Below are 23,169 nucleotides of genomic sequence, written 5' to 3' on the forward strand. Positions count from 1 at the left end.
GTGAATGTACATTCTGAGAACTCAACCTTCATGTAAACCCCTTCTAAGGCACCAGCTTTGCCCAGAAGAGGCAGAAACTGACTGTCGACTTTCATACTGCCATGAGTGAATGTTTCTCCAGGTGCTGAAGACTCAGCAGGTCTTTAGCTGATGAGAAGCTCAGAGGCTAAATTTTATTCAGATTTCCTCCTCGGAGGAAATACCAGAGCGTGTACAGAGCCACACATACTCTTCAGCATCACACAGTAGGCCAGCCCCTGAGTGGGATCTGGGGACAGGATGATATCACCACCCCATGTCGGAGGCTCCGTTTTTACTTTCTTCACAAGTTCCTTGGGACTACCACCAGCAGGGTTTTTTCCTTCCTTCATTTTGATTTATTCAGGTGTAGTCAACAAAGGCTTGGTCTGCTGTGACAGTCGACGCTGCCAACAAGGACAGTTACAGCTAATGGTGTGGTTGCTGCTGAAGCCTAAATTATAAAACAAGGGCACGCAGAAAGGAAAGCCACGTGTATTTCACTTCCTGTAGCTGTAACGGTTCCTGCGAAGCAGGACGTTAATTTACCTATCTTCCTTTCCCCTACAGGACTTAGCATACTTTCCAGAAACCCATGGCATGAACCACAGTTCACTGCCCTCCTCACCAAAAACATGTTTAGCCCCTTTATTGGTGTAGCTTTTTGTGAAAAGAGAATGTAGAATTGGTTTGAATGAGAACTCATTTTTCTAGGACTCTGCCAGGATGCTTGTTGTATCCTGAATCTAATATGACATGTAGCCATCATTCCTTAAGCCGTCTCCCTAGGAGGTGGGCTTCAAGAAAGGAATAACTGGCACTGGTTGGGTACAAACTGTATGCCAGACCGTTTTAAATTTTACATGAATTATGTCATGTAATCCTTACAGTCACCAGATGAGATCAGTGCTGTTATTACTTCCAGTGGATGAAGTTGCTTAACTGACAAGTTTAGTAACTTCATCCAGGGTCCTACAGTTACGAAGTGACAGCGCCAGGGTTTGAGCCTGCGGTCACCAGCCCCAGAGTGCACATTTCTAACGACTGTGCCACACTAAACGTTTGGGAATTCATCTTTCTCCTTTCCTTTAAGGGAGTATTATCAAAAAGTCGTATTAATCCCATTAATTATGAAAATGAATGAGGAAAAAGTTACTAGCTTGACAAAAAACATTGTTTCAGAGTTAAATATCGTGCTAAAACAGTTGATTCTAAAACTAGACTTTTTTTTCTAAAATAGTGTAAGATATTTGGTTCCATACTTAGTTGGCAAAACAACCAATTTGTATTTCTTCTGTTTGAAGAGCTTGAACATTTTTGTTCATATTTTCAAATATACATATTTGTATAACTTGTACATAGAATGCAGTCTTTATTACTGTTTTACTCGGTGTAAACATTAGAATTGTCTGCACTGTTGCCCTGAGGAAGAATTCAGTGCCCCAGCCTTCTTTTTGCAGTTGAGGTTTATGATAGCTCTTCTTCCAGAAGACAGAGGCTGCATAAAGCTACCCGACCTACCCTTCTGTGTTGGAAATGCTCACTTGGGAAGAGGGAGAGGAAATAGCTTGAAGACCTGGAATGTCAAAGTAATAGAAATTCGTAAATGATGGCGTGTGTGCCTGCCTTGACAGTAGGGTAGAAATTAAAATGCACCTTCATTCATGCACAGTAAAAGGGCAAATGGCCAAAGAAGCCTCTACCATTTCCTTTTCTCCTCATCACTTCATCACCTGCTGGTGTCTGGCTTTGGCTCCCACTCACCCTCATGGACCTCGGACCTCGTCCCCAGCGATTTCCCTGTAACTACATCCCCCAGACGAGAGGGATGGAGGTGTTTGAAATGTCGGGATGGCGTCAGAACAGAGATAGCCAGTAGGCGTGAGAAGCTGCACAGGGGGTCTCCGCTAACAACAAAGGGCTTGGGAATCCTCCCTGGAAGGACGGCAGGCAGAGACAGGGAAGTGGGTAAGGTCACCCAGGAGGAGCATGTGGAGAAGAGAAGTAGATCTAGAACAGACCTAGCAGAAAGTCATCACACATGGGTCAGTGGAGATCATGTGTCTGTTTCTGATCAGGCAGTGTTTTGTATAATCTAGAAACCTTTATTAAACTATAAGAGATCAGAGAAAATGTATTAACAGGGCTGAACTCTTAAAAGCATTGTTGTTTGTTTTTTTTTTTTTTTAAGTTTCAAAAAAAGTCTTTGCTTTCCCTTTTCTGCCAACTTTAGAGTTTTCTTTCCATGATCAGTTAGGATTTTTGACTCTTCCAAAAAGCATACCATTCATTGTGTTCACAAACCATAAATGCCGCTTTTAATGATCAGACATTGGGAGAAAAAAAACAACAAATGCTTTCAAAACAATCTACAGGTACGTCTGCTTTGAAATATTTGCGGAAGACTAAAAATACTTATTTTCTACATTTTAGCCTTTATAAATGAAATCAAATGATTCGCAAGAATATTATTTTCATGGCTATTACGTGTAACTATAGTCCTTTCCAAATGATTGTTACGATACAATGAAGTCTTTCTAGAGGGCTGGGCATGGTGACTCACACCTATGGGAGGCTGAGAGGGTAGCCTGAGCTCAGGAGTTGAAGACCACCCTGGGCAACATAGCAAACCCCATTTCTACAAATAATAGAAAAATTAGTTGGGCTTGGTGGTGCACACTTCTGGCTCCAGCTACTTGGGACGCTGAGGTGGGAGGATTGCTTGAACTCAGGTTGTCGAGGCTGTGAGCCATGATCACACCACTGCACTCCAGCCTGGGTGACAGAGTAAGACCCTGTCTCAAAAAAAAAAAAAAAAAAAACCTTCATAGGGAATCTCTATTGACATAGTAATCTCAATTCTTATTCTTCCTGGGTTTTCTTTCATATGAATCATTATAACTGTTTTAATTTCCCAGGCTTTTAACTTGTTGATGACAAGTTTTGAAACTGTCATTTCAAATATTTAGTGATATAGGTGCAGACAAGTTTCATCCCTTAGATTACAGCTTGACACGTAATTAGCGTGATTTGTATTAGCATAATCATGAAGATGGAACTGAAGGAAATAAAGAAGTTATATTCTAACAATAATGGAATCACTTTCATGGCAACAAGTCTCAGAACATGCATGTACAGATGTCTTGAGGTTTGTTTTTTTTTTAAAAGAGCAGAACAGTGCTTAAAAAAAACTATTGTCAAATTCTGACAGCTGCTATGACTTGTTTTATTCTTTAATTCTTTCCTTTTTAATGGAAGGGCATCTCCCATTCATGGCTCCAGCAGTTTCGCCTCCTCTAAATGAGACAGAGAAATGCGAACCTCCCTGGTGGTCGATCTTTTCACAGCTGCGCTGCAATTCCAGTGTGACATCAAATTAGTAATTATAGCTGAGCAGGCTGCTTTTTACAAATGACAGTCTTAGCATGCTGCCTGCTAGCGAGCGACTCAGCAGGGGACCTGGGGAAGTAAAGAAAACATAACTGGACTCACTTGATTTCTGGGGGATTTGACCTGACTCTTTAAAAAGCCCATGTTCTTGAGAGAGAGAGTCCTGGGGATTTACACAAATATGCATTTTGTTCATCATCCTGCACAGTTCTTCTCAAAACTCATGTCTGATTTTATTAGGTATAGTAAAGCATGTGTAATGGAGCCGTAGGGTCACAATAAGAAGATTCCTTTCAACATACAGCCTTCTCCCTGAAACCCATTTGAAAGAAAACAGCTGCCCTGCAATTGGCATTTGTGTAACTATATTGGCAATAATCATTGTTGACACTTTGATAATGGGCTACAAAAAGCCGCCTTGTCGATTCTCGGGCACTGTGAATTGCACCAGCAATTAAGTGACTGTCACCGTCTCCGACATTTTACCTATTACGAACTGAAGGTTCGAGAGGATTAATCATTAATACCCTTACATCTAAAAATGCTTTCTTTCTAAACCAGTTTTCAGCATTTCTTTTGTGGTGTTTAAATTGTAACAAATTATAATTAATTACTACCTCTATCTGGTCATCTGGGCTGCCGTTGAATCGAGGTGGCCAGGGTGGCAGGCTCCCCAAACATGACACAAAAGCACAGCAGTATGTCCTTCTAGAAATCTTTCTTTGCCGCTCAGCTAAGAAGTGCCTCCTTTTCCACTGTGAGCGGATCATCAGTTAAAGGGGGGTTGTCAAGCTTTTTAGACCCTCAATTCAGCTAATGTTTTCACCTCCTTCTGTAGAATTCCTTTTCTCCTGAGATGGAAGGGAATCATTCTCCTTTGCCAGCCAGTGTTAGTTAGGGACACCAATCCTACTACCCAAAGTGCAGAGGAAAGTTTCCCATTAGGGCAGAAGCAGGGCTTCTTTCTCAGACCTTAAAAGGCAGCACCAGTAACATCTACCTTCTGGACCAGAGATGTTTTATAAAAGAGAGGTTTGGGGGAAGGACTCCAAACAGAGGGTTAGGGGATCCGAGTCCCAACCCTGGGGGTACAGGGTTGCATTAATGGTGTTTGAGTATAGGTCGTTTGACTTTGCCCCCATTTGTAAAATTAAAGAATTTGCTTGCATCATTGGTCCTCATGCTTTAGTGTTGGTGAGAATCTCTTGTTTCCAATGAAGCTTTCCTGGACCTTCCTCCAGAGATGTGGTTCAGTGGTCAGCCCCACTTGGAGAAGTTCTGGCCCTGACCATCACTAAAATCTTCTCTGTTCTAGATATAGATGAAGGTGATTGATATGATTGGTGGGGGAAAAAAAAGTTCTCTTCAACAGATAGAGATAAGAACCCCATATGTAAACCATGAAGGGAATTCTGGGAATTAAGTTTTAAAGCTTCATTTAGAATTTTTTCTAACTGAACAGCATGGCACATGACAGAGAGATCACATGCAGTGACTCTTGTGAGCACCTTCCAGATTTTCACTCAGAAGACAGCATTGAGGTCCTCAAGGCTTTATGACTTAACAGTGCTGCATTAGCTCAGCTGCCTCAGATTAATTTTTATCTCACTGGAATGAAAGCAACTCGGAGTATCACAAGCACACATGGAACAGTGCTGTTAGGTAGAGGAATGATTTTAAGCTAACAACTCTGAGTTGGTTCTAGAAAAAGTTGGGGTGGAGAGAAGACTTCTAAAATTAATATGTGGTCTGAATTTAAGCTAAGCTGCTACAGATGTATAATCGTTGAAATAAATAATGATCTTTAATAGGTTAGTATTAGACCAGAAATCTATAGGAGTTAGCAAACATCTTGAGTGTTCAGCCTTTGACATTTCTTAGATTATCGCCATAGACATCTGCACACCATAATCTGTTCCGGCTGGAACAAACCCATTCTGTAGGTCCTGTTTTGTAGGTCTTATATGCAGTTCAGCTGTCATATCCCAGTTTGTGGAGGAACAACAAACCGTCACCTTTGACATCACCACAGAGTTGTGGTCATAAAATATGACAGTATAAAAAAAAGGAATAAACTACACTTTTTACATATTAGCTTGAGGGAAAATTGCCAACACCTAGGTCTTACCAGCCCTAAGATAGCGCTTCTCCAGTGTTGCTCTGCCTAATTACAGCACTGTTTCACAAGTTTGTTGAGGTATATTCTCTTTCCGCATTCATACAATACAGATTCAAAATAATTAGGAAATGTTCGCATCTGGATGCTGGTCACAGATGTGCACATATGTTCTGTTTGTGCAAAACCACCCTTTTTCTTTGCTACTTCTGTATGAACTTTAGCCATATTCACTTATTTGCCTTTTCATTTATCAAGTTTGTGGCTTAGATGTTTCGAGAAGCAGAACTGATGTCATTATAAATCCCTAGCATGTCCTATTACCCAAAAATTGATAACACATATATGATGTTATTTCATCCAATTATTTTTATCCTAGCTCCAGCGTAAAGATTACCTAAAATACCTTCCCCTATAGAAATACTTGTGAATTATATTTTCAGCTCCAGAGATTCTGATTTTTACGAAGATTTTTGCAGGCACAGCCAAAGGGATGTTAATTTTGCAAGTTGGTTTTCATTTGGGTGAGCTTGGAATGACAAGTGAATCAGGAACACAAGCAGTCCCTAACATAAAACAATTACTGCATGTTTTTTTATGTTGAGCATTCAGCTTTGGGTGTCACAGAAAGAGTGCATCAAAAGACCCTCAGCAGCAGTCTTTGACGTTGAGGCTTACAAATAGACTTAAAAAAATAGGTTGCCAAATGAGCATATCGAACAAAAATTCATTTCATTCTGAAATACAAGTCCATTAATCACAGTCCTATGATATGTATTGTCCTTTGCATTAAAATCTAGTGCCAGCATCCTGTTTGGATTCAACCCTGAAGTGTGACTGAGTGCATTTCGTCTTCCCAGTAAAGTTTCCATCCAGAATAAAATAAAAACTTGGCCCTATATTTTAAAGATTTGGCTCTGTGCATTTTAAGTTCATGTATTTTTTATTTCCAGTTATTAATGGCCATTTACCCATACAGTTGGCTCTTTTTGTATAAAGTTTATAATGATCATTAAAAATCCAATGATATTTTAGTTTGAATTCTGTCTGTTTAAAGTTATGTTTCAAACTGTAGTTTGAAATTTTTTGATTTAAAAACAAAATTTGTGTCATCTAGATTTTTTTTAAAAAAACCTCACTAAAATATTCATATAACTTCTGGCTTTACTAAACCTTAAAATATCCAGTATTGCTAAACTCCATATGAATGACAGCAGTTATACATCCTATCACAGAACCTAATGAAATAAGTACAATATACAGATACAAATCAGTTAATTTCCACTTGAAACAAAGCATTTAACTCCTTTTGGTAAACACATTTATTGTTTTGGTTTTGGTTTCATTTTCAGAGATTCTGTAAAAGTTCTTAGTCATTTGGAAGTTTTAAGCATAAAAGTACTAAATAAGTACTTGGGAATTTTTTAGGTGTTGCTTTTCAGCTCCTTTTTACCAGTTCTTCTGGGAAGCAAACAGTGCTGCGTCTCCTTTGCTCTTGCGGAATTTTGTAATTTCTGTACCCCAGGTCTCTGCTAAAGGGAGGCAGGTGTTTAGAAATTCTAAAAATGAAGGCTCTAAACTTTCTAACTGTCCTGATAGGTTTTCCCTTTTTTAATTCCAACCCACTGGCCAAATCTGTCCTTAGAGATCATTTATATCTTTTATTGAACCCTAGGGAATAAGTAATTCTGTTAGAAGCTTTTATATGCTAAAAGCCTTATGCATATGTTGGTTATCTTCAGGCTCTGATGCAGCTGAGCATGCATCTCAGTTCTCACGTTCATGTTCATTTGCGTCTTAATGACACACAAACTATTTTTGACCATGACCTGTATTGTCACACAGTGTGTTTCTTGCTGTTGACTTACAGTAGACTCGCTGAGGACTGTGATTCTGTGCTTTAAAAGAAGCCAAAAACTTTTCAAAATGAGGGAGAAATGTCCGTAATAAATGTATTGTATATATACATATGTTTATAATAAATTTTCTTTTTACAGCTCATAGCAAGTTAAATGTTCTCAGTGAGTTCACTGTTCCCTAGTATTTTGGTTATATTTTCTGGCTACTAAGATTTCAGCTTGTGGATTTTTGCTTTAGGTCAGCAAAATAGCATTCACTAAATTACCCACTATTATAATGTCCTCACTGAGAAGAACTAACCCATGGAAAATTAAGGTAAGACAAAAGTCAACAAATTTCTATCTTTGGTCAGATATGTAAAATCATTACATTTATTCCATACATTGAATAAATATCATAAATTTCAGATTCTTTATTACTCCAGGAACTTAACTAGTCCAATTTTTATTATAAGATAGGAACGTGTTACTCTCATTTACGTTTCAGTTAAAAAAAAAAAAAAAAAGTCTTTTCAGTGAGGTTTCCTGTTAGGGTTAGCTTTTGCAGGTGATCACAGAGGTTTTTCTAGCCAGGAGAATTCACAGTGGAGCTTTGCAAAACAGAGTAGGGAACTGGAGCCACCAAGGCAGGGAGGTCAGCGCCTCGGGCCGTGTCACCTTTGATGCATCCTGTCTTGTGTACCCTGCGTACCCTGTGTGTCCTGTGCAGTGAAATGAAATACTAACTTTGCACTCGTGTGTCGTAGGTTTGTGTGCAGTAACAAGTGTCTTCCAAATTTGAGGGCAGTATGTAGAGAATTCATGTGACATATTTGTGACTAGCAGATAAACCTAAAAACAAAGGAAATTTTAAACATCTTTTAGATCAAGCTTGTCCAACCCACGGCTCATGGACTATGTATGCCCCAGGATGGCTTTGAATGTGGCCCAATACAAATCCGTAAGCTTTCTTAAAATGTAATGAGATTTTTTTGTGATTTTTTGTTTTTGTTTTTGTTTTTAGTGCATCAGCTATTGTTAGTGTTCAGTGATTTTATGTGTGGCCCAAGACAATTCTTCTTCCAGTGTGACCCAGGGAAGCCACACTGGAATTGGCCACATGGGATTGGACACCCTGGTTTAGATTACGGACATGCTAAATTGTCAGTTTTTTAAATCATTCAGGTATCAGTGAAAAGATATCCTAGATATAAAGACCCTATTTTATTAGAAAGTTGGGAAAGAAGAAACAAATATATAGTAAGTTATTTCCAGGCACTATGTGCTTTGTGTCATTTGATTCCTATGCTAACCCTATTACACAAGTGCAGTATTAACTAATTTCCCATTATATAAATAAGCAAACTGAGGTTTGTGCAGGTTAAGCAACTGGCCCACAACATCGCAGCCCGTATTAGAATGTTAAACATGTCAATACATTTTTTAAAAGAAAAATCTTGCTCTGGATTGATCAGCGATGAGTTTTTTCTAGATCCATAAGCCATACTTGAGAACATGCCTAGCAAATAACAATGTTTGTATATAACACACTGTGTGACAGGCACCGTTTTAGGCCTTTTTACATGTGTGAACTCATATAATCCTCACAACCCTATGTTTGTGAATCCCCCTTAAGGATGGAAAACCAAGTCACAGAGAGGTTAGGTAACTTGCGCAGAGTCACACAGCTAATAATTGGAGTTGCGGAGCTACAACCCAGGCAGCCTGGATCCAGTCTGTCTCCTTCGTGGAAACCTGGGCCATGCTGAATCTACCTGGGGTTGGGCATCACCACACAGGACAGTAAAGGGCTCATTTTATCAGAACTGGAAGCAGGACAGCCAGGCTGCAGGGGACACGGCGTCCTTCTTCTGATGCCTGTGGCTGTGTTTGTGCCTTTACACATCACAGTAGTGGAGATGAATGCCACTTGGAATCCAACCCACCGCAGCAGATGACCTCATGCGAGAGAGAAAGCAGCCCTGCCTGTGCTGGCCTAGCCCTGCCTTGGGCTGTATTTACTCGTGGGGCCACAGCTGGCCAGGGCCTCGGAGCAGCTCTTGGAGCAGTCCCAGCTCAGGGCTGGACACACAGAGGAGGACAGGGTGGGGAAGAGTAGTTCTCTTCCTTACCCTCGGCTCCCCAGTGTCCCCACCCAGCAAGTACCGAGGGTCATACAGCAATCGCCCCACCTCACTTAGAGGCTCTGATCTCCACAAGACTGGCCAGAGCTGAATTCAGAGCAAATAAAGGCTCAGCCTGCCACCGCTTGAGAAAGGCTGCTGACCGCTGGCTGGAAGCCAGCCTCAGGGAGTCCACAACCAAGAAGCGTTTCTGAGCTGCCTTTAGTTAGCCCTAGGGGTTTCCTCCGCCTTCTGGCTGTTTCTGCACTGAGCTAGAAAAGATATCAAAGACACTCGTTAAAGAACCAGACCCAGTTACAAACTTTAAGTGCAAATAATCCGGTGTTTAAAAGCAAAGGGTACAATCTGTTGCTACATTAAGCTGTTGCTGCCCGCAGTTAATTTGCTGCTCTGTAGACGTCATCTTGGTAGGCAGTTTTACACCAAGAGTTTATTAAGTTCACTAAATCATAGTATAATAGTTTTCCACGTTTAAAAAAAGATGTTTCTAACATAAGCACGCTCATTATCAGAGGGATATATTGAAATTTATTTTTAAAAGCTAAGCAATAAGATTTTCTTGATAGTGAATCATTGTCAGGTGACTTAAGCTTTGTTATCTTTTTTTTTTTGTTCCCCCCCCCCCCCCCGAGATAGGGTCTTATTACGTCACCCAGGCTGGAGTGCAGTAGTGCAGTCATGGCTCTCTGCAACCTTGACTTCCCAGGCTCAGGCGATCCTCCTAACTCAGCCTCCCAAGTAGCTGAGATGACAGGCATACAGCATGCCTGTCTTACATGTTTTATTATTTTTTTGTAGAGATGGAGTCTCACTTTGTTAGCCAGACTGGTCTGAAACTTCTGGGCTCCAGTAATCCTCTTGTGTCGGACTCCCAACGTGCCAAGATTGCAGGTGTGAGCCACCACGCCCAGCCTATCTTGTTCTTAGTAGAAAAAAGAACAGTTTTGTTTTCAAAAAAAAAAAAAAGAGTCTCTCAACCTGTAATACCCATTTTAAATCTGTGTGCTTTATTAAACGCTCAACGAGGATGATGATGGTGGTGGTGATTACAAGCACCACTCACTATTTGAATCTGTCGCATGGTTTCTGGTTAAGTTCCCAGCACATCTCTGCCTTAGCAGAATGATTAAGCTTCCCATCTCAGCTCATCACTCACCAAATGTTGGGACTTTAAATTACATAATCTGTTTCCTTGAATGTAAAACGTGGATAAGAGTGATAGTTAAGGTTGTTGCAAAGACTAAAGGTAGATGATAGACGCGAATGAGATGACTCCTGCAAAGCACTGAGCAGGGTATCTAAGGCTGCTGCGGGTGGTCGCGACAGTATTTTCCCCCTTCTGCATCTATGGATACAGGCTGGAGATGTCCAGGAACCTGGCCCCTGGTCCCTGGCAAGTAAGGGGTGGAACCAGGTTTGCAACCTCAGGATTCATGACTCCAAAACCGTCATGCCCTGCACGCTGTCTTGCGGTAAGCGTTTGTGAGGTGGATATCTGTAGACCAGTGTTAGATTCCGTGCTTACAGCTGCCCTGCCAGGACCCGCCTTCTCCTCTTGATCCTTTCAATAAGCCCTTAAGTCTTTTAACCAATCTGGGTGCCCTTTTTTGAACTTGATCCAATCTAAATACGTCCCTAGTGCCTGTGAAATTCACAAGTCAGCTTAGTCATAGAGTACAGGGTGTCCAGCGTTTTATGAGGTAGGATTATACTTTCCCTGTCACATGAGGTAATTCTGCTGGGGTGAACCTGAAGTGGCATTCATCTTCATTAATGTGACTTGTGTTACAAACACACATCCAGCGTGTAATTTACGGCCTTGTCTGGGATCTGTCATCTCTGCCTTCAGGTTTCTCACATTTATACAAAACCCGAAAAAACACCCTCTCCCCTTTTCTTACATGTATAAAATTAGTTGTGGAATTGAAGCAGATGTCTTAATTCTTAACACCCACACACCTCCCATCGCCAACACATAATGACACAAATGCCCAACGTGTCTGCCTGGAAAATTATGATCCTTCTTGGTCTCTCCTGTTTTTGTGTGTAGGTCTGGCTTCAACCCTTTTTCTAGCATGCTTCCAATTTTCTATTTTGGCCAGTGTTTATCTTCTCACTGCCCTCTCAGTGAGTTTTTTGACTTCAGAACCTTGAGTTTCATTCTTGGTGAAATTTCATTATGTTTACCATTCTAATAGGAGAGAAACCTTATAATCTAGTGTGATGATCTCAAACACTTAACATTAGTGTGGTGCCTTCATATTCAAGGTGTGTGGGAGTTGGGGGGGATGTATGTATTATATTATTTTAAAATAATTATTGACAGGTTTAGGGGGTTAGTCTAGCAGGCCCATCCTACAATTTTGTGAAGAATGGCATTGCATTTTCCTTTCTTAAAGATTCAATAACTCAGCATAAAAGTGTTTGAAATTTTATCAGTCTCCCCCAGAATCTTAGTATTTATCTTTACATCTTACATATACATCCTGCTTTATCTTCTACCTACTTGCTTTCGTATAATTCTCCCGTATGAGATTACAGACGCCTTTACAGTAGAAATTGTGAACTGTTCATATTTGCATCTCTGTACTTGACTCACTACCTGCCTGTTGAGTTGAAGCTTGACATCTGAGCTTTGCTGTACCTGCTTTGTAAGGATAATTCTATTTGGCTTATAAAGATTGTGGTTTTGTCTAATTTGAAGTTGCAAAACTGTTCAGATTTTTTCAAAGTTAGTAGCCAAAGGGACAAATTTAGAAATGCATAATTTATGTACATATGTGTGGGTGTACATAGATGTGACTATATTTACATGTATGTCCATACTTTATAGATAAGAGGGGAAGCGAGCAGTTCGAGCATGTGAGAGATTCAGGAGATGGACCCAGGGAGTTTTCCTGTATTGCTCCGAGTAAGGAGGGAAGATGAACAGCGTGGGAGCCAGGAAGGACAGCATGTGGTTTCCTTGGCCTAATTTGTTTTCATTTGGTTCACACTTAGGGAAAAGAGGACCATTCCAGGTTCATCAGCATACAGAGAAGGGCAGTATGTGACATTGGATTTCTTTCCACTTAAGTAAATAAGCCATGGTTAGCTGAAAGAGATGGGAGATTTATTTTGGGCTTGTACTGAATGCAGGTTGCACCAAGTTTACACTGTTTTGAAACTATATGCCTATATTATCCTGTTTGCTGCAGTGTGTTCTGCTCATAACCCATTTTTGATAGTCGCCCATTGCTTTGTGTTGGTTGGTGTAAGTGTGGTTTACTTGCTCACCCTGTTGCTCAGTTGTAAAAGGTAGACCTCTCATTTTAATACGCTTATGTTAAAACAGGCCTTTTTTGTTTGGAATTGTCCAAATGAGAAGTTCCTTCTTGGCTGAGTGGTGAACAGGAAAGCCTGGAAGGGCAGATGACTAACCTCGGGCTGCATGTTCTCCATGGTACAGAAAGTAGATATGATTATGGATGGGGCATTTGCAAGACAAGATAACATGTTATTTGTAATGTGAGCCCAGCAACAGCTACCCAAAAGTGGGAGGAAGGATGGAGTTGGATTGTACCAGTAAGAAAATTGAGGGTTCCTGAGAAAATAGTCCAAGAATACAAATTCCATACTCAGAAGACTTCTTGTAAGAAAGGGAATCTAAGAAAGCAGTCAAGTTCATTCCTCTGAAAAATGTGAAATGTGTTACAAAAAGCCTTATAACGTGGAGTCCATCTGACCCCCACCTCACTGCTACTGGGAATGCTTCCAGAGGTTGCAGCTCAATGGTGCCCCCCGGTGGTATTCAGGCCTTCCATTTTATTGTTTGGGTAAGACCCCTGCGGAGGTGATGGGGGGGCAAACTTCAGTGTCCAGGGTTGGAAGCTGTATGTGGTTTTTTATATTTTACTCTAGCCTAGTCATTCTTCTTCTTATTTGTTTTAGGCCAAAGAACTGCCAACTCTGAAAGATAATGATTTCATTAATGAGGGCCAAAAGATTTATATTGATGACAACAACAAGAAAGTCTTCCTGGAAAAACTGAAAAAGGATGTTGAGGTAAGAACAGTCAGTGTAGAGGCCATCCCCATTGTGTGTCAGCCCTGTTAGTTTTTAGGAGCTTTTAAAACCATCTATTTAAATCTGCAACCAAGGTGAAAACATGTATACTCTACATTATCACAGTCAGATGTGAAGGTGTCACATGTGACAGGGTTTAAAGCAAAACCATGCCAGTTTAGCATTCTTCTCATTTAGGCGCCAAACACAAGAAAGCACCTGCTGTCATGTGCTGGGAATCCCCGGTCCCAGGCTCCTGTGTTTTGAATTGGGATGGCCCATGGAGGCTGATCTGCCCACACCAACCACTTTGGGAGGGGCCAGGGGAGTACTGGACTCTGTCCACCAGCAGAGCATTGTAAAAACAAATGTTCAGTCACTATCAGAGTCTTGGCACTTTTCCCGCTAAAGCACATGTCAGTGCTGGGTCGCTGAATGCTTTCCTATCTCCACCAGTCATCACAGACCATGTCATGAGGCCCCCTTACACATCATGGGACTAGAACAGGGGCAGCTGAGGACCCTAGGTCATGGGGGGACAGTGGAGAGAAATAAAATGGCATCCAAGGGGCTTTAGTCCATAATGGAGTTTTGCTTTTAAACACTGTTGTAAACATTTAAAGTGTACCTTTTTCTGTCATTTAGTTTATGATAAAGGCATTGCAGCTTTTCCATTGGATTTGCTCTTTTAAGTCTTTTGTAAATAAATCCAGGAGAAAAGCTTAATGTTGAGTTACAAGACAGTGCAGTGGGAATTAGAATTTAGCAGCCCCTAAGTTTTTCTTAGCTGTTACTTTCATTCATTCGTGTACACTTTTCTAAAAAACTTTGAAACACTTATCAGCACACCACTATAGATCTGCTACTTGGAGGTTTTGTGGGAAGATTTTTTTCATGTCATTAAACAAAAAACAAAATGACTAAAGCCAAAGAATGTCATACATTTGTGTTTCCCATAAAAGCAGAAAAAGTGTAATTTCTTGACAGCTCTTTTTATTGTAAGAAACTCTGACCAAGTTATAAATAGTTCCTATTTTTAGGTCATAAATTATTTTAGTAACTTTTTTATCCTTTATGATGTACATACTTGGGTTAGAACCTGTGTGTTATCTGTGTCGGGTATAGGCGTCTACTTTTTTGTTGCCATTGTTGATTTTGGAGACAAGGTCTTGCTCTGTTGGCCAGGCTTGAGTGCAGTGGCATCAGCACAGCTCAGTGCAACCTTGAACTCCCAGCTCAAGCAGTCCTACTGCCTCAGGCTCCATAGTAGCGTGGGCTACAGGCTTGCATCCTGGTGCCTGGCTGTTTTTTGAAGTTTTTTTTTTTGTAGAGACAGTCTTGCTATGTTGTGCAGGCTGGTCTTGAACTCCTGGCCTCGAGCAGTCCTCCTACCTCAGCCTCCAAAAGTTCTGGGATTAAAGGCATGAGCCACTGTGCTGGGCCTATAAGCATCTACTTCAAACAAAAAGAAGAATTTGCTTTTCTCATGTAACATTTTCCTCCAGTCTTTCATTAAGAAATGGTTTTCATCAGCTGTCAGTGGTTATTAATAAAATGTATTAGTCAAGCGTTTTCCCCTTGCTTTGGGATCTATTTGATCTGATTATTAAGTACTCTCAGTAAACATACTCGTTTGAATTTGTATTGTTTAATCAGCAAATCTTTGATACAGAGAGTATTGTTTTAGCAATTTTGGTAAGTAGCCCTTAGGGTTATTTGTGACCTACCAAAAAAAAATTGTTTCTGTTGGCAGTATATCACTTTAATATTTAGACTCCAGAAATAATGTAACGGGAGCAGTTCAAATTGACAGTTTAATTACAGAAGGATCCTCTTAGCTCTTTTGTCTCTAATAATACCAATTGATTAGAGGACTTGATAGTCTAATTCCCATACATGGCTCAAGCACTTAAATGGGCGCAGGGTATAAAACATTCTTTAATTTAAAAATATTCTCAATAGCTGGTAACGGTGTCTGTGGTTTTGAAATTCATGCAGAAGCATCATTAAATTTTTAAGCAGGTAATTATGGTGAAGTAGCTTGACATCTGATCTTGATAATGAGGCTAGAATTTACTGGAGTTTTATTTTTTCATCAGTTCTATGCTTTCTAATTTAGCTGACTGACCCACTGGTGTTTCAGTACAGTTGTTTCTGTTGTTGTGGCTGTCTTTCCTTAATCCCTCAAGTAGGAGATCTGAGTGTATTACAGCTCAAGAAATCTACATGTGAAGAAAAACAATGTTCATCCCAGATTCTAGTTGATTTTCTATAATTGAAGCCCTGTTCTATTCCTGTGCCGTGCGGGACACTTTCATCCCCATAGCTTTGCACATAACTAAACACAGGTGAGTCTTCCTGCATGCACACACAAAGTAGTGGATGAGGAGTGACAAGCACTTTTTCCTTCTGCCCTGTTTGTTGCCAGCTCTGATAGTGACCCTGGAGAATCAGGGTCTCTCCTCATTGACTCACACGATGCAGAATTACGTTCTCCCTCTGTGGCATCCCACCACAGGGCGTTTCAGCTGGCTGAGGTTTATAGCCCCCCATCCATGGAAATGGGTGAAAGGGCAGTAGCAGTACAGGGATGGGCAGCAGCCAGCATTTGCGGAGCACGTGGAGCCCAAGTCCTTCCCATGCAGTCATTGCCGCTTGTCATTCTCCACCCCTTGCGAGTGGTCCTGTCACTACCCTAGTTTGATGAATGAGGAAGCCAAGCCCAAGGACACTATGTAATTTGCTCGAAGGCACAAAGCTTCTAAATTCAGACTGGGGCATCAGGCCCTCAGAGGGCACAATCCTTAACTACTCCAACATAAACAAAGGTTAAAAATGCTTTTGAGAGCACAGTGTAGGCTTTGTTATCTGATAATTGCTCCAAGGGGGGGATTATTATAATTTTTAACAAGTGGTAAGGTACAACTGTTAAACAGTTGACTGGCATGTTAGTTCTACTTCACAGGTATGTTAGAATATGTTGATTTGGCAGGACACAGTGTGTTAGTGTAAAAAAATCAATTTAAAACCATTGTGAAGGATAGTCTTAGACTCGGAAAGATCTTGAGGAAGATCCCGGCTCACAGATTTGTCACAGTGAGGAATCAGTAAGGAATTAGATGAGACGGGCTATTCTGGCCAGAAAAGAGGCAGATCCAAGGTCTCGCAGGTAATTTCTGAGAAGTTGGAAAGGAAAAATCTTCACATTTCAGAATCTTATGTTCTTAAAGAATGAATATATACTGTGGTCCTGCAGTGAGCCAGAAGCAGACCCCACTGTGGAGCCCACATCCCCTTTCTGTGTTCTCTCTTCACCCTTGACTGTCTGGCCCACGGGAGTTTTCCCTAAGGAAAATCTCGGATTTATTGCCATACTTCGTTCACTCTACCTCGGAACAGCTTTAAAATAAAGTTTGAGGCTGGGCGATCGCTTGATACCAGCCTGAGCAACATAGTGAGACCCTCATTCGGTAGAAAATTTTAAAACTCAGCCAGACACAGTGGTACTTGCCTGTGGTCCCAGCTACTAGGAAAGCTGAAGCAGGAGGATCCCTCACGTCCCAGTGTTTTAGGCTTCAGTGGGCCATGATCACACCGCTGCACTCCAGCCGGGGTGACAGAGCCAGATCCTGTCTCAAAAATCAAGAAATGTAATTAAGGTTGTGAAAATAAGAGCTCGTGAATTGACGGGCTTTTCCCCACTGGTCCACAAACTGGAACCTGTTTAAATTTGAAACTTGATATTAGAAAAAAGACGTCTACCATAATCAAAACAACATTGACAGTTACAAAGAACAGCTTCCATTATTTTGTGCAAGGCACTACATTTTTGGTCTCAGATTCATTGTCTTAATCCTTCCACCCCGCTGTGAGGGAAGTGGCATTGTCTCCTTTTCAAGTCAGAAGGATTGAGGATCCCAGAGGCAAACTCATCAAGCATGGAGCTAGTGAGCCCAAACAAGACTAACTCGCCCCTCTCCAGAGCTGATACTCTGTTTCTTAAGGGGGCTCCCTTGTCAACCTAGCCTGTCCTTTTAGCCACTCTGCTGTACTTGGTTTTTTCCACTTCTACCTCAGTCTCAGAGATTTGAAAACATGAATAATCCCAGCACTTTTGGGAGGCCAAGGCAGGAGAATCACTTGAGCCTAGGAGTTCAAGGCCACAGGGATTTGTGATTACACCACTGTATTCCACCCTGGGCAACAGGGCAAGACCCCATCTCAGAAACAAAATGTGTAATACCCATTGAGACTGCAATTCCTCAGTCTTCTTGGGTGCTTCAGAACAGCTTCTTACCTAGAGATGCATTTTTCATTGCACCGATGGTTCTGTGGGTTGTGCTGGGAGCTGACTGCACCTTTATTTCTTCCTCACTGCAAGACAAGAGTAAGCGGTCTGACAACAGGCCTGAGACCCAGGAAAATTTCTCTGGGCTGCCCGGCCTGGTGAGCATCTCAGATGGGGTGCCAGGGGAGACTGAGGCCTGGAGGCTTACCCTGGTGAGTGCGGCGGGCCAGTCCCGGTTTTCCTGTTGCCTCTCTGTCCTTTGGCAAATTAATCACAGACAGCCCGGACTTCTGTAAATAAAGCACACTTGAAAGTGCATTTGAAGGTCAACCAGTAGACCTGCTTTCCCTGTTCAGGGAAGAGCCTTTTAAATGGTCGCCTTGGGCTTCCTTCCCAAAGGTGTTGCCTCTTGCAGTCTCAGACAGAGGTTTTCTGTTGTTGCTTTTGTTCTTGCTTATTTGGCTTTGGTTTTATGTCCTGGTGGAAGCAGGTCGGGGAGAATTAGGGACAGTTGGGGGGATGGGTAGGGAAACTGCAGCAGGCATCCCATTCACTTGTCCAACAAGTGCCGAGTACTTTCCTGAGCCCTTTGTCTGCTGGGAGTCAGGAATGCAGTGGAAGCCAAAACCAGAGACTTCTTGTCGAGCTGCCCTGCTTGAGAGAGAAGTTGATCAAATGCTCCAACGAAATGAACGTGCAGCGAGGCCGTGTGTCATCGGGGAGGAGCATGTGGTGCCCGAAGTACCGAGACTCCAGGGCTGTGCTGCGTCGCGTGGTGTCCTGCAGCTGAGCCCGGAAGGCGCAGGAGGAAGTACCTGCCGGCAGGGGAGAAGTCCAGAAGGGGGCTGGAGCAGGGTTCAAGTGGGCTCCAGATGGGGATGGGGCCTAGCTATCTGGGCCTTGAGAGTTTTGTTTGTGCCCCGTGGGAAACGTGGCACCACAGGAATGTCTTAAGCAGGACAGGATGTGATCAGGTTCACATACTGAAAACTGCTGCCCTTTGCAGAGGACTGGACGGGAGGTTTAGTCACCACTCAGCCTTTACCACTTCACAGGGACCTTCCAAGCACCCAGAGGGAGCAGGGATGGGCAGGAGGGGCACTTTTCCTTGTGACCGCTCCAGCTTAGCAGGGCCAAGCCTGACTCCGTCCCTACCCACCCTCTACCCACACTGGGAGCAGATGCTGCCATCTGGAGCCTGCTGCTTCCAGCAGTGCCCTCCCCCTGACCCCTAGAGAGGCTTCCAGGAGTGAGGCGGGAAGCCCTAGATACAGGGAGCAGAGCCAGGCACCAGGCTAGGCTTGTGAGGGACAGCGGAGGTGGCAAAGGAGACCCTGGCCCAGTCCTCCAGGAGCCCAAAGGCCCTGGAACAGGTCCAGGAGAAGTGGGGCTCCCATGAGCACCTCCCCGTCATACCCCTCAAGAGTTGGAAAGCACAACTGGGAACTTGTAATGCAATATTTTCCACATGGGCTTCCAAAACCCCAGGCCCACAGGGCATTCTGACAGGGAAACAGGTTTCATGATCACAGCGGTGCAAGGCATGCTGCTGGCCACCCAACCCTCTGGAGACCCACAGCGCTGCGTCACAGGTGGAGGGCCTACTCCGATGCCGGCTGATTTTAACTCGTTACCTGCCTGCTCAGGTTGCAAAGAAAAGGATGGAGGAAAGCTGCTTTAAGGCAGCCTCTAGAGGTAGCGGATACAGAGCAGGGAGCGCAGGCTCAGAACAGGCCCTGCCTTCAGACCCTCCTTGGATTTGAATCCTTGGGCTCTTGTCCAGCTGTTGAGCCTGGCTGCTATCTCCCACATGCCGTGGATCTTGTCACCTGTTTCTGTACCCCGGAGTGCCCAGTTCTCTTCCACATGCACAGGCCCATGTGTGCAGAGCTAGTGCCCAAGACCCAGCTACCTGGCTGGCTTCACCATGCTGGTGAAGGTCTCAAGTGAGCCTCATATTACGGAGTTCTCCCCCACAGCCACCCCCCCCTAAACACGATTCTGACAGGTGATCCTGGCCAGGTGTGCCCCGGAGCCTGACAGCTGCCTAGATGCTAGGGGAGGATGTGCAGTCTCTGACTGCTGGAAAGGAAGTCTGGCAGAGGGAGGTGCAGGTGAAAAGTCAGTTCCTGTGTTTGATGTAATGGGGGAATTTGGGGAAAGGCCAGGGCAATGAGCAGTGGCTTCCTCTCCTCTCTGGGGTCCAGAACTGAACACAGGAGCCCCTTGCTGTTTCCACGAGGGGTTTGCCTCAGTCTGTTTTTAAACAAACAGGTTTTCCTACTTTGCTTAAGTACCTGAATGCAAGATTTGTGTGATTTTTCTTTTCTGAGCTTGAATCAAATGGAGAATGTATACCTGGCCCCGGGGGATTCCTGGTGGGAAGGCAGCCAAGTGGGAGCTCTGGCAGGTTTGCTGGGCGGAGCAGGGTGCCAGCTGGAGAACTGCAGGCCGCGGAACCAGCTGGAGAGTGGGACAGACCTTTGCCCAGCGGTCCTCTCCTCCTTATCTGTAAGGAATCAGGGCTTCTCTTTAAGTTTCAAGACAGAACTGCTTCCCAGCAGGCTCAAAAGAAACGGCTCTGCGGGGCTCAGCAAATTGATTTCATCTTTAGCCAGAACTTCAAGACCTATAATTTCATCTGCTTGCCCTTTGCGTGAGGACATTTGCTTCTTAGATTCTATCAGCGTAGCCCAGAGGCAGCTCAGCCAGTGTGCATTCCCTAGCGAGGTGGTTCTGAGTCCTTCCAGAGCCAGGACCGTGAACCTTCTTGGACCCCGAGCCCAAGGTCAGAGCGGAACAGGACCCTGTGCAGAGCCAGCAGCGGAGGGTCAGGGAGCTGGGTGGGTCAAGCCCGCTGATGGGCTCCACTGTTTGCGCTCAGCACAACCGTCCACGGTTTATGGCAACATTGGAACATTGTGCTGAAGGTCTCAAATAAGAAAAGAGAAACAAAGAATCATGATCTTAAAAAAGAACTGGGCAGACAAGAGTAGCCAAACACACAGAGTTGTTCTAGCCATGGCTGGAGGAGGGGGAGGACAGGAATCCTGGGTGTGCCCTGCCTTGTGGAAAGCGAAGCCCCTCTGGCACCTTGCTGACCCCGACGGGACCGTATTACTTACCAGATGTGGACACAGTGCCTTTGCTTTTACTTACTTGCCACAGCATAATGATCACCTCCAGAGAGCATGCTGAATTCCAAGGTGCTTTCCCGAACCACATCAGGAGACGCTGCTGGGAGGTACTTAGGAGGTGCCTGGGTTTCCTCATTAACCAGTCTTAATCGTTGGCAGGAAGTTGCTCTTTCTGGATCTCTGGCTGGTCGTGCTCCCTTCTCTTTAGTGAAATCCAGCCACCCTGTGATAGACACACGCCTCTCCCCATCCATGTGGCATTCTAGGGAAAATAATCTGGGCTCTGAGCCAGCCTGAAGTGTGAGGCTGCACTTCAGATAAACGGCCCAGGAGTGTAAGAGCATCAGAAAGGAGGCTCCTGGCGCCTCTGCTGCCCCAGCCTGCAGCTTTCCCTCTGGGTGTCACCCGAGCTTGTCTCCTTTAAATGTCGGCTTTTATGTTTAAGGTGTGGCTGACTGACTGTCGCCTCTGTCCCCAGTTTCTGGCCCAGCTGAAGCTCATGGACTACAGCCTGCTGGTGGGAATTCATGATGTGGAGAGAGCTGAACAGGAGGAGGTGGAATGCGAGGAGAATGATGGGGAGGAGGAGGGTGAGAGCGATGGCACCCACCCGGTGGGGACACCCCCAGACAGCCCCGGGAATACACTGAACAGCTCACCACCCCTGGCTCCTGGGGAGTTCGATCCAAACATCGACGTCTATGGAATTAAGTGCCATGAAAGTAAGTTTTATTACTGTGGACTCTCTTTGCACGTGAGGTGGTTTGACTTTGGCCTTGTTATTTACCAGTATTCGTGACCCCAGTTACAAGGGAGCTGCCTGGCAGCACTCATTCTCCAGACCCCAAAGAAATGGATTTGGGGATAAGAGTATGTTAAAGGTAACCGCGATCTCAGTGCTGAAACATAAGTGATCGAACCTTTGAATTCTGCGATGTTGAGGGAATAGAACAAAACCACAGATTACTTTACACAACACATATACACAGCTACAACACACATGTACATATGCACATGTATACACGGGCATACAACACACATGTACATATGCACATACACATGTATACACAACTGTACAGACTTGTATATACACTGGCATACAACACACGTGCATATATACAACACATGTGCATAGACAACACGTACATATATGCACACAATACACGTGTGCATGTGCACGTACACCACACATGTACAGATGTACGCATGCATAGACAGATGACGTCAGAAATGCTTTAAAATATTAATGCATTTTTGCCTAGTTATCTTCTCTTTTATCTGAGTCAAAAGCATCCTGAATCTAAGCTTGGCGCACATACGGGCCCTGTGACCCTTAGGTTGTCATCTTGTCATCACCACAGCCCTGTCCCTCTCAGAGGTATGAGGCTGGGCCCCGTGTGTGGGGTGGGAATCTGATTTGCTGAGTCTGACTCCGCCATCCTCCCCATGGAGCACCCTGTAGTCCTCTTCCCTGGAGTCAGTTAAACCTTCATCCGCAGTATCCAGGTGATTGGGCCTTCGAGGTATTTAAGTATTATATCCTACCTGAGCAGCATCCATGACAAAACCAAAATATTTTAGTGATAGGATAGAAACAGCCTCTTGTTTTTTGAATAATAAAAAGTATGGCTCATCAGTTGTTTTTTAATCCCAAATGGCTTATCAGCCAAGGGATTGAGTTCTGCTTTTTTCCGCTTTGCTCACCAAAATGTTTTCTTCAACACAGAAAATTAGATACAGTCCAATGTACTTTTCTTACTGTTCATATTTTTGGAAATGGATAGAAAATAGACATTGGAGGGATATATGCCTTTATCCAGTTCTCCAGTTGATACTGTCCCCAGTGAGAATTATGAACAGTACATCAAATGGTAGAAAAGGATTAATGAGCATAATTCTACATGTTTTATAGGGTATGTGGAGGTTTTGTTTGTTTTTCAGATGCAGCCTTGCCCTGTCACCAGGCTGGAGTACAGTGGCGCAATCTTGGCTCACTGCAGCTCCTGCCTCCTGGGTTCAAGTGATTCTTGTGCCTCAGCCTCCCGAATAGCTGGGATTACAGGCACGCACCACCACACCCAGCTGATTTTTTTTATTTTTAGTAGAAATGGGGTTTCACCATGTTGGCCAGGATGGTCTCAGTCTCCTGACCTCGTGATCCACCCGCCTTGGCCTCCCAAAGTGCTGGGATTAC

At 43.5% G+C, this 23,169-nt stretch overlaps 1 protein-coding gene and 1 long non-coding RNA gene across 3 annotated transcripts in view; one reads left to right on the forward strand and one right to left on the reverse strand.

Moving 5' to 3' along the window:
• PIP4K2A (phosphatidylinositol-5-phosphate 4-kinase type 2 alpha) overlaps positions 1-21,991 on the forward strand; it is a 166,775-nt gene extending 144,784 nt beyond the window's left edge. The window contains exons 6-7 of one of the 2 annotated variants that reach the window (XM_032243888.1): positions 13,437-13,550; positions 21,454-21,991. In XM_032243888.1, the coding sequence (XP_032099779.1) occupies positions 13,437-13,550; positions 21,454-21,774 (435 nt within the window). In that variant the 3' untranslated portion in view covers positions 21,775-21,991. The remainder of the gene's footprint in view (positions 1-13,436; positions 13,551-21,453) is intronic. The other variant, XM_032243887.1, reaches the window with a different exon arrangement.
• Positions 11,404-13,441, reverse strand: LOC116527109. The gene is made up of 2 exons (XR_004258392.1): positions 12,783-13,441; positions 11,404-12,600 (listed from the first exon to the last, which is right to left on the reverse strand). It is a non-coding gene; the product is annotated as an uncharacterized LOC116527109 (long non-coding RNA).
• Positions 21,992-23,169: the final 1,178 nt, after the last annotated feature.

This window comes from Sapajus apella, unplaced genomic scaffold, assembly GCF_009761245.1.
Source record: "Sapajus apella isolate SASKATOON/1434 unplaced genomic scaffold, GSC_monkey_1.0 scaffold53, whole genome shotgun sequence".
Lineage (NCBI taxonomy): Eukaryota > Metazoa > Chordata > Mammalia > Primates > Cebidae > Sapajus > Sapajus apella.